This window comes from Equus asinus, chromosome 30 (genome assembly GCF_041296235.1).
Source record: "Equus asinus isolate D_3611 breed Donkey chromosome 30, EquAss-T2T_v2, whole genome shotgun sequence".
Lineage (NCBI taxonomy): Eukaryota > Metazoa > Chordata > Mammalia > Perissodactyla > Equidae > Equus > Equus asinus.
The window spans coordinates 29,528,254-29,541,462 of record NC_091819.1 but is presented as its reverse complement, the minus strand read 5'-3'; the positions used below and the strand labels follow the sequence as shown (position 1 = coordinate 29,541,462).

General features: G+C 34.4%; 1 protein-coding gene across 1 annotated transcript in view; it reads right to left on the bottom strand.

The window, feature by feature from the left end:
* CATSPERE (catsper channel auxiliary subunit epsilon) overlaps positions 1-13,209 on the bottom strand; it is a 263,038-nt gene that overhangs the window by 177,023 nt on the left and 72,806 nt on the right. The window contains exon 6 of the mRNA XM_044762713.2: positions 5,806-5,830. Coding sequence (XP_044618648.1) covers positions 5,806-5,830 — 25 coding nt within the window. The remainder of the gene's footprint in view (positions 1-5,805; positions 5,831-13,209) is intronic.

The window sequence follows — 13,209 nt, the reverse complement described above, 5'->3', positions numbered from 1 at the left end:
TGTTGTATGTTGTAGGGGAACGATTACTGGGAAAGCTCACTCCACCATGATGCTGATGTCTGTACACGTGTTTTAAGAGTTTTTTATAAATTGGATCATATTATACACATTTTCCACATCCTCCTTTTATCACTCAAGTATACACCATTGAAATTCCCCAGTGTCAACTCTTATAATGTCTGAATATTCTATGATGTGGTTATACTGTAATTTACAGATCAGTTTCTCTAATGATGGAGATTTACTACAGGTCTAGTTTTGTTTTGTGGTTTTTTTTTTTTTTTTACCACTATTACAATGCTGCATATTACAGATCCTTTTTCATATAGCCTTATGTACTGGAGGTTTCACTTCTGTGGAGTAGATTCCGAGGAGTGGTATTGTTGATCCAAGAGTATACATATATGTTTAATTTTAATAGATGTTGCCAGATTACTCTCCAAAAATTTGATCAGGCTGTAACTTCACATTTTTCACTGGCACAGTTTGAAATGTACCCTTTTGCCCAGATCCCCTCTAGCAATAGCTATTTTCTCTTGTTTGAGTTTTATCAGCATGATGAGTGGACATTTCATTGTTAATTTGAATTTTCCTGAGGTTAAGTGAATTTCAGCATCTTTTCATGTTTGTTAGATTTGCTTTTGTGTGCATGGCGTTTTCACATTTTTCAATTGACACGTGCCATTTTCTTCTCCTTTGTGAGAGTTCTTTGTTTTGCTTGGACTTCAGGCACACAGATTCAGAATCAGAATAACCACAATCCTTAGCTCACGTCACACTGTCATTATTGGCACGACCCTCTTTTATGTAATTATTTAAATTTTAAATTAGTAAAATGAAAACCAGGACCTCACCACCCTACTCAAAAACTAGAACCTTACAAATATCTTTACCTGAGTATTCCTCCTCTTTCTGGTTCCCTGTTTCTGCCCAGAGCTACTCACTTTTCTGAATTCTGTGTTTTTGATTAATATAGGGTTTCGTTTTTGGCTATTTTTTAACTTGATCATCCCATACACAGCCCCCTAGGACCTGATTTTTGTCTTTCAACATTATGTAACTAGGATTTATTCTAGTTATTGCCCATAACTTATCTCATTCATTTTCATTACTATTTAAAATTCCATCATGTGAATATACCACAATTTCTCCCTCCTCCTATTAATGGGTATTTGGGTTCATTCTGTTTGAGAGGGATAGATTTTATGAGCAGATCTATTATGAACATTTTTGAAAATGTCTTGATGAATGAGTGCAAGAAGTTTTCTTGAGTATATACTTAGGACTGGAATTGCTGCGGTGCAGACTATGTGTAAGATAATGCAGAATCATTTCTCAAAATGGCTATACCAACTTACATCCAAACCATCTCTGAACACCAGGGATATTAGCTGTTTAGTGTAAAATTTATGTAAAATTTTTTTGTAACTATTTCTTGTCTAAACTAACTTTGTTTATGGTACTTTTGGGATATGAAAGTTTTTAATTCTCACATTTTCAATTATGACTATCTTCTTCTGTGTGTGTGTGTGAGGAAGATGGTCCCTGAACTAACCTTTGTGCCTGTCTTCCTCTACTTTGTATGTGGGACACCACCACAGCATGGCTTGATGAGTGGTGCAGAGGTCCTCACCTGGGATCTGAACCTGCAAGCCCTGGGCCATCAAAACAGAGCCTGAAAACTTGTCACTGGGCCAGTCCCTTGACTATCTTTTTATTTATAGTTTCCAATATTGAATAAGATTTCCCTTGAGTCTATATGGAACAGCTTCAAGACTCTCCCCTCCACCCCACAATTTTTTATTTTGCATTTAAGTCTTATATGCCAATTGAAATTTATTTATTTTTGTATACAGTATGAAAGAGGATTCTACTTTCATTTTCTTCCAGGAGGATAGCTTATTATACTATATTATTCCATATTAACGTTAAGATATTTTTTCAATCAAAAATTGGACTCTGGATTCCAATTAAAAACTTAAAAAGCTAGATTTTTTTAAGTCATTCAAAATTCCGAAAGTAGCTCTTGATACAGCTTTCTTGTTAAGCTTATTCTTAAGTGTTTTATAGTCTTTATTGCTATTATAAATTTACAATATTGTACATTTCTTTTTCCTGTCTTATTATTTACACTGTTATATTCAAGCCTAAATTAAATAATAATGGTGATATTAGGTATATCTGTCCAGTTCCTGATTTTAATTGAATTAGAAGTATTTCACAATTTATAATAATGATTTTTAGTTACTTGGGAAGTAAATTTTTTATTAGAATTAAGTGGTTCCCTTCTAAACTTATTTTACTTAGTGCTTTCATTAGGAATGGTTGTTGAATTTTTAAACTTACAGATATGATCATTTATTTTTTTCTTTCATGTGTTGATGTAATGGATATTGTTGTCAGTTTTCCTAATAGTGAACCAGTGTTGCATTCCTGGAAGATACTGGCCCTTTTCAGTTTGTTCTTTTAGCATATTGCTGGATTCCATTTGCTAATATTTTATGTAGAATTTTTGCACTTATATATACAAGTATATTGGTTTACGTCTTCTTCCTTTCCTCCCTCCCTTCCTTTCTTTCTTTCTTTTTCTTTGCCTACTTTTGGTATTAAGGTAGTGTTGGATTCAGGAAATGAATTGGGGGAATTTTCTATCTTCTTTAGGATTGGATGAGGCTATATTATTAGGTATATATGATATCATAATTTGTTTATCTTCTTTGTAGATTTTTCCTTTATTATGAAGTAATTTCTCTCTTTATATCTGTTAATATCTTTTGGGTTTCACATATCTTTTAGTTTATATTCATATCATCACTCTAGTTTCCTTTTGATGGTGTTAACCTGTTTGCATCCTTTCTTTCCAAATTTTGTGTTACTCTTTGTTTTAACTAGGCAACTTTTATAAAAATCAGATTTCTGGAGTTTTTGTCATTTAATAGGTGAATTTAATCCAATCACATTTTCATTACTGATCTAATTTAAGTGATTTCTTAATCTTATTTTTGTGTTCCTATATTCTCTATGTTTTAATTTCTCTTTATTTCATTTTTCTTCTTATTGCCTCCTATTAAGTTGCTAGCATTTTAAAAATTGTTCTTCCAGAAGTCTACTTTTTAGAAACTACGCATTTATTTCTATTACTTTAATGGACAGCCTTAAATTTTTACATGCATTTTTAATGTAGGCTAAAGTTAATCAGTATCTTATCTTGAATATTTATAAGGATCTTAGACAATTTCAAAAGCAAATCTCCCTTCATTTTCCATTCTTTGTTGGCTAATATTTTAACTTCACTTTGTTTAAGAAAAAACATTAGTCATTATTGAAGTATTTTGATTGTGAATACTTATTTAGATTTATTAGCATATTATATAGTTTACTTTCTCACCATTATTTACTGCATCCTGTACTTTAGTTTTTCAATCTGAGAACTCATGTCTTCAGTTGTGAAAGAGTCTTCATAATTATACCCTTTCAGTATTATCTCCAATTCCTTTTCTTCCCCCTTTTGGAACTCCTATTATGTGTATGATAAGCTGTCTCAGTCCATCTTCTATGTCTCTTAACTTCTCTTTGGATATTTTCCATCTTTTCACTTTTATGTGTTGCATCCTGCATGATTCACATTCCAAATGACTAATACTGCCATTTTCTCAATTGTATCTATTCTTCTATTTAACCTGTTATTCAACTTTAATTTTTAGATGCCTACTTTTTCATTTCAAGACATTTTCATAGGATGTTTTAAAATTTCCAAATGTATAATTGTGAATAATTCCTGGTATGTTGGTTTCTATTCTTTCTTTTATCTATTTGACTATTTCAAATATGAATTTAATAATCTTTCAGATGGTCTTACTTTTAGGTTTTTTTTTTTATTTTAATGATTGGCCCTGTGCTAACATCTGTTGCCAATTTTTTTTCTTCTCCCCAAAGTCCCCCAGTACATAGTTGTATATGCTAACTGTAGGTCTTTCTGGCTCTGCCATGTGGGACACTCCCTCAGCATGGCCTGCCAAGCAGTGCTAGGTCTGTGCACAGGATCCGAACTGGCAAAACCCTGGGCTGCTGAAGCAGAGTGCACGAACTTAACCACTTGGCCATGCGTGCCGGCCCCATTACCTTTAGTTTTGAATCATATAAATTTTCTCCATTTTCATGAGTGTGTCTATTCCAGGCAGTTGTGTTTTTTGTGGTTATATCACTTATTTTATGATTATTTTCAGAGGGTTTGTTTTCTGTGAGAATCCTGTACAGTCTTGGTTACGGAAATGGGTTTTCAATCACCTCTGCTGGGCCTTAGGTGTTTCACTGCTTGCCTTTTTGTGTTTATTACCTAGCTGTAGGTCTCCAACCTCTTGGGCTGTTAAACTTGGACATTCACCTGAGATTTTGTGTAGGTAACTCCCTGTCCATTTAAAGCACCAAAAAGATGTATCATTTCTTTACAATGACTCTAAGCCAGTGAGTGGGGCTTTATGAGTTCCTATTTTACAGACCTTTGATAAATTCTAGCTTCATGTAGGGAGGTTAGTTTCAGCTCCTCCCTCTCCCACAGATTGGAGGCTTCATTTTCTATCCCCTCACACATATTAAAACCCCTTGTCTACTAGCGATTATATTCTATTGAATACCCTTAGTTCATAATTCAATCTTATACTCTGGATTTTAGTTCTATTATTGCTGACATCCAGGAAATTCCTTTAGTTGCTTTTAAAGTTTATACACAGAGACGCCTATATTCATGTAAAACTCTGTACTAGCATTATATACACATGTATATTTTCTAAAGGCATTTCTATGTGTTTTGAGTGAGACGGAGGTTACTCTGATTACTTGGGTCTGTAATATGTATTCTACTTCTAGAATATTCCCTCTACTTTCTATATTAAACTTCCTTATCCACTGATAATACTCTTCATTGTTTTTTTGTGCTGCTATAATTATAGCCTTAATAAATAATTCTATAATGTCAGTTGGATTTGGGATAGGAGTACATACGGACACATGGGCTCATTCAACCATCTTGATCCAATACTGGGAGTTTATTTATTACTATTATTATCTTTTTTTACCACCTCTTTTTTCCAGTAAATCACTGCTTTGAGAAAATTAAAATAGTTATAGAACTTTAATTTCCAAATATTATCACTTTATTTCAATTTTTAGAATTTTGAACGTATCTATCATACTTCTAATCATTCTCTGATCCTAATGTTAAAACGTTTTGATCTCATGACCACTTCATAGTCTTAAAAATTACTGATAATCCCACAGAGCTTTTGTTTTATGTTTATTAGATCTACCAATATTTACCATAAAACAAATTTAAACTGGTAACATTTAAAGATATTTATAAATTTATTTTTAAAACTATGATAAATCATCACATATTAACATATCTAACATTTTTTTTGAAAAAATAGCTTTTCCAAAACAAAAAAAAATTAGTGACAATGGTTGTTTTACATTTTACATTACAAGATCTCTTTAATATCTGGCTTAATGGAAGACAGTTGGATTACCATTGTGCTCCTGTATTCAAGCTGTTGACATATGTGGTTTTGGTGGAAGTATCTGGGGAAAATCTATCCTCACACAGGTATTTGGTTGAAAGGGAAGACCTCATGGATCTCCAGAAATCGTCTGTGGAGTCCTCAAATCATTCCTTAAGTATCAGTGCTCTGAGCAAATTTTGTTGAAAATTTACTTTGGGAAATTGTTCCTCTGGTAAACATAGATAAGAGGGAAATAATATAGTAGCAATATATAAGGGATATACAAAATTTTAAAAAAATATTTTACCTGGGTTAAATTGTGAACAAAATTTCTGTTGGGAAAAAGAGGAATTGTAGTTTAGTAAACAGCATGCTAGATATTAATCTGAATATTCTACTTTCAATATGCATGTTTCTAAATCTTTGAATATTCTCTTTATATTCCATTACAGATACACAAATGATTAAATGCTAAATGTAAACAAGATACAAATGTCTATAATTAAATATAATTATTGATTCTCATGTGTCATCACAGAAGGCTGAGAGGCTTGAATCTGCTTGCTTACCTAACAATAGTACAAGCTCAGATGGCCAAAGTTGCATGACTAATCCTCTTTAAATATTTGACATGATCATAAGAGAATACTATGAAAAACTATATGCCAACAAATTGAACAACCTAGAAGAAACGGATAAATTCCTAGACTCATACAACCTACCCAAACTGAATCAGGAAGAAATAGAGAATCTGAATAGACCAATCACAAGTAAAGAAATAGAAATAGTAATCAAAAACCTCCCAAAAAATAAAAGTCTAGGACCAGATGGCTTCTCTGGAGAATTCTACCAAACATTCAAAGAAGATTTAATACCTATCTTTCTCAAACTATTCCAAAAATTTGAAGACAACAGAATACTTTCTAACACGTTTTACAAGGCCAACATCACCCTGATCCTAAAGCCAGACAAAGACAACACAAAGAAGGAAAATTACAGGCAATATCATCGATGAAAATAGATGCAAAAATCCTCAACAAAATATTGGCAAACCGAATACAGCAAAACATTAAAAGGATCGTACACCTTGATCAAGTGGGATTTATACCAGGGACACAGGGATGGTTCAAAATCTGCAAATCAATCAATGTGATTCACCATGTTAACAAAATAAGGAATAAAAAGCACATGATCATCTCAATAGATGCAGAGAAACCATTTGACAAGATCCCACATCCATTTATGATAAAAACTCTCAATACAGTGGGTATAGAAGGAAAGTACCTCACCTAATAAAGGTCATATTTGACAAACCCACAGCCAACGTCATACTCAACGGGGAAAAACTGAAAGTCGTCCCTCTGAGAACAGGAACAAGACAAGGGTGCCCACTTTTACCACTCTTATTCAACATAGTACTGGAGATTTTGGCCAGAGCAATTAGGCAACAAAAAGAAATAAAAGGAATCCAAACAGGCAATGAAGAAGTGAAACTCTCACTTTTGTAGATGATATGATTTTATATAGAGAAGACCCCAAAGCAATCTACAGATTCAATGCAATCCCAATCAGAATCCCAATGACATTATTCATGGAAATAGAACAAAGTATCCTAAAATTCATATGGGGAAACAAAAGACTCCAAATAGCTACAGCAATCCTGAGATAAAAGAACAAAGGTGGAGGCATCACAAACCCTGACTTCAAAATATACTACAAAACTATAGTGATCAAAACAACATGGTCCTGGTACAAAAACAGACACACAGATCAACTGAACAGAACTGAAAGCCCAGAAATAAAACCACAAATCTATGGACAGCTAATCTTCAACAAAGGTGCCAAGAACATACAATGGAGAAAGGAAAGTCTCTTCAATAAATGGTGTTGGGAAAACTGGACAGCCACATGCAAAAGAATGAAAGTAGATCATTATCTTTCCATACACAAAAATTAACTCAAAATGGATTAAAGACTTGAAGGTAAGACCTGAAACCCTGCGACTCCTAGAAGAAAATATAGGCAATACACTTTTGACATCGCTCTTAGAAGGATCTTTTCAAATACCATGCCTACTTGGACAAGGGAAACAAAAGAAAAAAGAAACAAGTACGACTTCATCAGACTAACAAGCTTCTGCAAGGCAAAGGAAACCAAGAACAAAACAAAAAGACAACCCACCAATTGGGAGAAAATATTTTAAATCATATATCCGACAAGGGGCTAATCTCCAAAATATATAAAGAACTCTCACAACTGGACAGCAAAAAAAACAAACAACCTGATCAAAAAATGGGCAGAGGATATGAATGGACATATTTCCAAAGAAGATATACAGATCTCCAAAAGGCACATGAAAAGATGTTCAGCATCACTAATAATCAGGGCAATGCAAATCAAAACTACACTAAGGTATTACCTTAACCTGTTAGAATGGCTATAATCATGAAGACAAAAAATAACAAGTGTTGGAGAGCATGTGGAGAAAAAGGAACCCTTATACACTGCTGGTGGGAATGCAAACTGGTGCTGCCACTATAGAAAACAGTATGGAGATTTCTCAAAAAGTTAAAAATAGACTGGGGCTGGCCCCGTGGCCGAGTGGTTAAGTTCGCGCGCTCCGCTGCAGGCGGCCCAGTGTTTCGTTGGTTCGAATCCTGGGTGCGGACATGGCACTGCTCATCAAACCATGCTGAGGCAGCGTCCCGCATGCCACAACTAGAAGGACCCACAACAAAGAATATACAACTATGTACCGGGGGGCTTTGGGGAGAAAAAGGAAAAATAAAATCTTTAAAAAAAAAAAAAGTTAAAAATAGAAATACCATATGACCCAGCTATCCTTCTACTGGAGAATTTTCCAAAGAACTTGAAATCAACAATTCAAAAAGACTTATGCACCCCTACGTTTATTTCAGCATTGTTCACAATAGCCAAGACGTGGAAGCAACCCAAGTGCCCACCAACCGATGACTGGATAAAGAAGATGTGATATATATATAAAATGGAATACTACTCAGCTATAAAATAGACAAAATCATCCCATTCATAACAACATGGATGGACCTTAAGGGTATTATATAAAGTGAAATGAGCGAGACAGTGAAAGATAACACTGTACAATTTCATTCATATATGGAAGATAAACTAACACACGGAAAAAGAGAATAGACTAGTGGTTACCAGAGATGAAGGGGGTTGGGCAGTGGGCATAAGGGGTAAAGGGGCATATTTATATGGTGACTGACAAATAATAATGTACAACTGAAATTTTATAATGTCATAAAGTATTATGACCTCAATAAAATGAAAAAAAAAACTGGACAATTCACAAATATGTGGAAACTAATGACACACTTCTGAACAACCATTGGGTGAAAGATAAAATTAAAAGGAAAATCAAAAAATATCTTGCAAAAAATGAAAAAAGAAGCACAATATAACAAAACTTACGAGATGTAGCAAAAACAGTTCAAGGAAGGAAGTTTGTAGTGATAAATGCCCATCTAAGAAAAACCTCAAATAAACAACTTAACTTTACCCCTCAAGGAACTAGAAAGAGAAGAAGAAACTAGGCCCAAAGTTAGCAGAAGAAAGGAAATAACAAAGATCAGAACAGAAATAAGTGAAAAAGAGACCAGAAAAAGAATAGAAAAGATCAATGAAACTAAGAATTGGTTTTTTGAAAAGATAAACAAAATTGACAAACCTTTAGCTAGACTAAGAAAAAAAGACAGAAGACTCAAACTACTAAAATCAGAAATGAAACTGGAGACATTACTAACAATTCTACAGAAATACAAATGATCATAAGAGACTACTATGAACAATTATAGGCCAACATTTTTGACAACCTAGAAGAAATGAATACATTCCTAAAAATATACAATGTACCAAGACTAAATCATGAGGAAATAGAATATCTGACAGACCAATAACAAGTCAGGATATTAGACCAGTAAGTAAAAATTTCCCATCAAAGAAAAGCCCAGGACTAGATGGTTTCATTGGTGAATTCTACCAAAGATTTCAAGAAGAATTAATACCAATCCTTCTCAATCTCTTCCAAAAAACTGAAGAGGAGGGAACACTCCCAAACTCATTTTACAGGGACAGCATTACCCTGATACCAAAGCAGAGAAGGACACCACAAGAAAAGAAAACTACAGGCCAATATCTCCAATGAATAAAGGTGCAAAAATTCTCAACACGACACTAACAAACTGAATTCAACAGCACAGTGAAAAGATCATACATGATGATCAAGTGGGATTTATCCCAGGATGCAAGGATGATTTAACATAGGCAAATAAATAAATGTGAATACACCACATTAATAGAATGAAAGGCAAATATCATATGATCATCTCAATACATGCAGAAAAAGCATCTGACAAAATACAACATCCTTTCTTGATAAAAACTCTCCAAAAATTTGCTGTAGAAAGAACATACCTTAACATAATACAGGCAATATATGACAAGCCCACAGTTAACATCATACTAAATGGTGAAAGTTTTTCCTCTAAGATCAAGAACAAGAGAAGGGTGCCCACTCTCACCACTCCTATTTAACATAGTACAAAAAGTCCTAACTAAAGCAATCAGGGAAGAAAAAGCATCCAAATTGAAAAAGAAGAAGTAAAATTGTCTCTGTTCTCTGATGATATGATTTTGTATATAGAAAATCCTAAAGACTCCACCAAAAAATTGTTAGGACTAATCAAAAAATTCAGTAAGTGGAAGGATACAAAATCAACATACAGAAATCAGTTGTGTTTCTATACACAAACAATAAACAAGCAGAAAAAGAAATAATCCCATTTACAATAGTATCAAAAACAATGAAATAATTAGGAATAAATTTAACCAAGGAAGTGAAAGATCTGCACACCAAAACTCATAAGACACTGAAGAAAGAATGTGAAGAAGACCCAAATAAATGGAAAGATATCCAACTCATGTTAATGGATCAGAAGAATCAATATTGTTAAAGGGTTCACACTACCCAAAACCTTCTATAAGCTGCTTCTATAGATTCACTGCAATCCTTATCAAAGTTCCAATAGCATTTTTCACAGAAAGAGGAGAAAAAATTCTAAAATGTGCATGGAATCACAAAAGACCCCAAATAGTCAAAGTAGTCTTGGGAAAGAATAAAGCCAGAGGCATCATGCTTCCTGATTCCAAACTATATTACAAAGCTATAGTAATCAAAACAGTATGCTACTGGCATAACATAGATACACAGACCAATGTAAGAGAATCGAGAGCCAAGAAATAAACTCAAGCATATACAGTCACCTTATATTTGTCAAGAGGGCCAAGAAATGGGGAAAGAATAGTCTCTTCGATAAATGGTGTTGGGAAAACTGGATATTCATATGAAAAAGAATGAAACTGGAACCCTATCTTACCTCACTGAAGGAATTAACTTGAAATGAACTAAAGACTTAAATGTGAGATCTGAAACTGTAAACTCCTAGAAGAAAACATAGGTGAGAAAGCTCCTCGACATCAGTCTTGGCACTGAGTTTTTGAATATGACACCTAAAGCACAAGTAACAAAAGCAAAAATCAACAAGTGGGACTATATCAAACTAAAAAGCTTCTGCACAGCAAAAGAAGCAATGAACAAGATGAAAAAGTAACCTATGGAATAGGAGAAATTATTTTGGAAACCATATACCGGATATGGGGTTAATATCCAAAATATATAAGGAATTCCTACAACTCAACAGCAAACAAAACAAAACAAAGCAAAGAAAATCCCTACCAATCTGATTAAAAAATGGGCAAAGCGCCTAAAGGCACATGTTTCCATAGGAGATATACAAATGGCCAACAGGGATGTGAAAAGGTACTCAACATCACTTATCACCAGGGAAATGCAAATCAAACCCACAATGAGATATCACCTCACATCTGTCAGAATGGCTATCATCAAAAAGACAAGAAATAACATATGTTGGCAAGGCTGTGGAGGAAAGGGAACACTTGTGTGCCGTTGGTGGGAATGTAAATTGGTGCAGCCACTATGGAAAATAGTATGGAGGTTCCTCAAAAAATTAACAATACAACTACCACATGATCCAGTAATCCTACTTCTGTGTGATCTGCACCCCTATGCTCATTGTAACATTATTCACAATAGCCAACATATGGAAACAACCTAAGTGACCTTCAACAGAAGAGTGGATGAAGAAAATGTGATACATACATACTTTTACTTTTTTGCGTGGACCTTGAAGATATTGTGCTAAGTGAAATAAGTCCAATGGAGAAAAACAAATACTCTATGATCTTCCTTACATGTGACCTGGGTGAGGCCCTGGGCTCAGGTGTGGGAAGGTAATCAGTGTAGGGTGTATGAATCCTGTGGCATGTTGGAGTCAGGCATGGCAGCAACTGTCCCACCCATAGCTAGCAGTATCGTGGTGTGGCAGATGGAGGCCCCATCTTGGCAGGGGTAGGGCTCTTGCTCACTTCCAACCCAAGTACCTGGTGTGTCCCAGTGCAGAAGTGCAATACCCTTGGGAGTTGCCCATCTGCCATGACTTGATGTGGTAGGCTCACTCTATGGAAAATATGTGGCTTGACGATTTCAGACTCTAGGCTTGGCTGGGGCAAGATGTGTCAGTTCAATGGCTATTGAGAAGGGAAATGACAGCTGGTGGGCTGCACACATGCTGAATCACCAGGAGACTATGAGGGTCGGTACTTGGCTCAAAAGTATTCTCACATCCATGAGAGCATGACACATAAAAAACACAATGACAGGTAGAGAATGACCATGGAAGAAAGGGAAAACTTTATATATAATACTTTTAACAGTATTTTCCCCCTGCCTTTTGAACAAGAGGACTCACATTTTCATTTTGCCCTGGGCCCAACAAAGATCCAATTCTGGATGCAATGATGAAGAAATGGCAGAATAGTATACTATGGTAGTTCCCTCTAGATTGTAGGATTTTAGTCATTAAAAATTTTAGAAACAGATGATGAATTAGTGAACTGAAAGAAATATATGAAAAAATAGTCTAGAGTAAATCATGGGAGACAAAATGATGGAAAATATAAAAAGACCTGAAGAGTCAGGAAGGATAGAATGAAAAATGTGACATACATTTCTATTATGAAAATCTAAAAAGACAGAAGAGAAGCAATGAGAGAGAACAAATACTTGAAAAGATAATGACTCAATTTTTCAGAATTGATGAGAGACACTAATCTTCAGATTCAAGAACTGCCAGAAATCATAAGTAAGATAAATAAAAAGAAACCTACAATAGTGAAACACCACAGGCAAGGATAAGTTCTTAAAACAGCCACAGAGAAAATACAGATTACCTGAAAAGATAAACCATCAGACAGCAGAGTTCTCAAGTGCAATAGTAGAAGCCAGAGGACAATTGAAAATAATTGTAAGCCTTGGGAGAAAATATAACCAACCTAGACTTGTATTCCCAGAGAAACTATTTTTCAAGAATGAAGATAAAATAAAGACATTTTCAGAGGCACAAATACTGTGAAAATTTATCCATAAAAAATACTCCCTTAATGAACTCTTAAAGGATATACTTCAGAAAGAGAAAGTAACGTGAGAAAGAATGTCTGAGATACCAGAAGCATTGTTCAGAAAGAAAATGGTAGACCTGTGAATAAATCTAAATAAAAATTGACAGAAAAAAATGTCTAACTTGAAGGATAA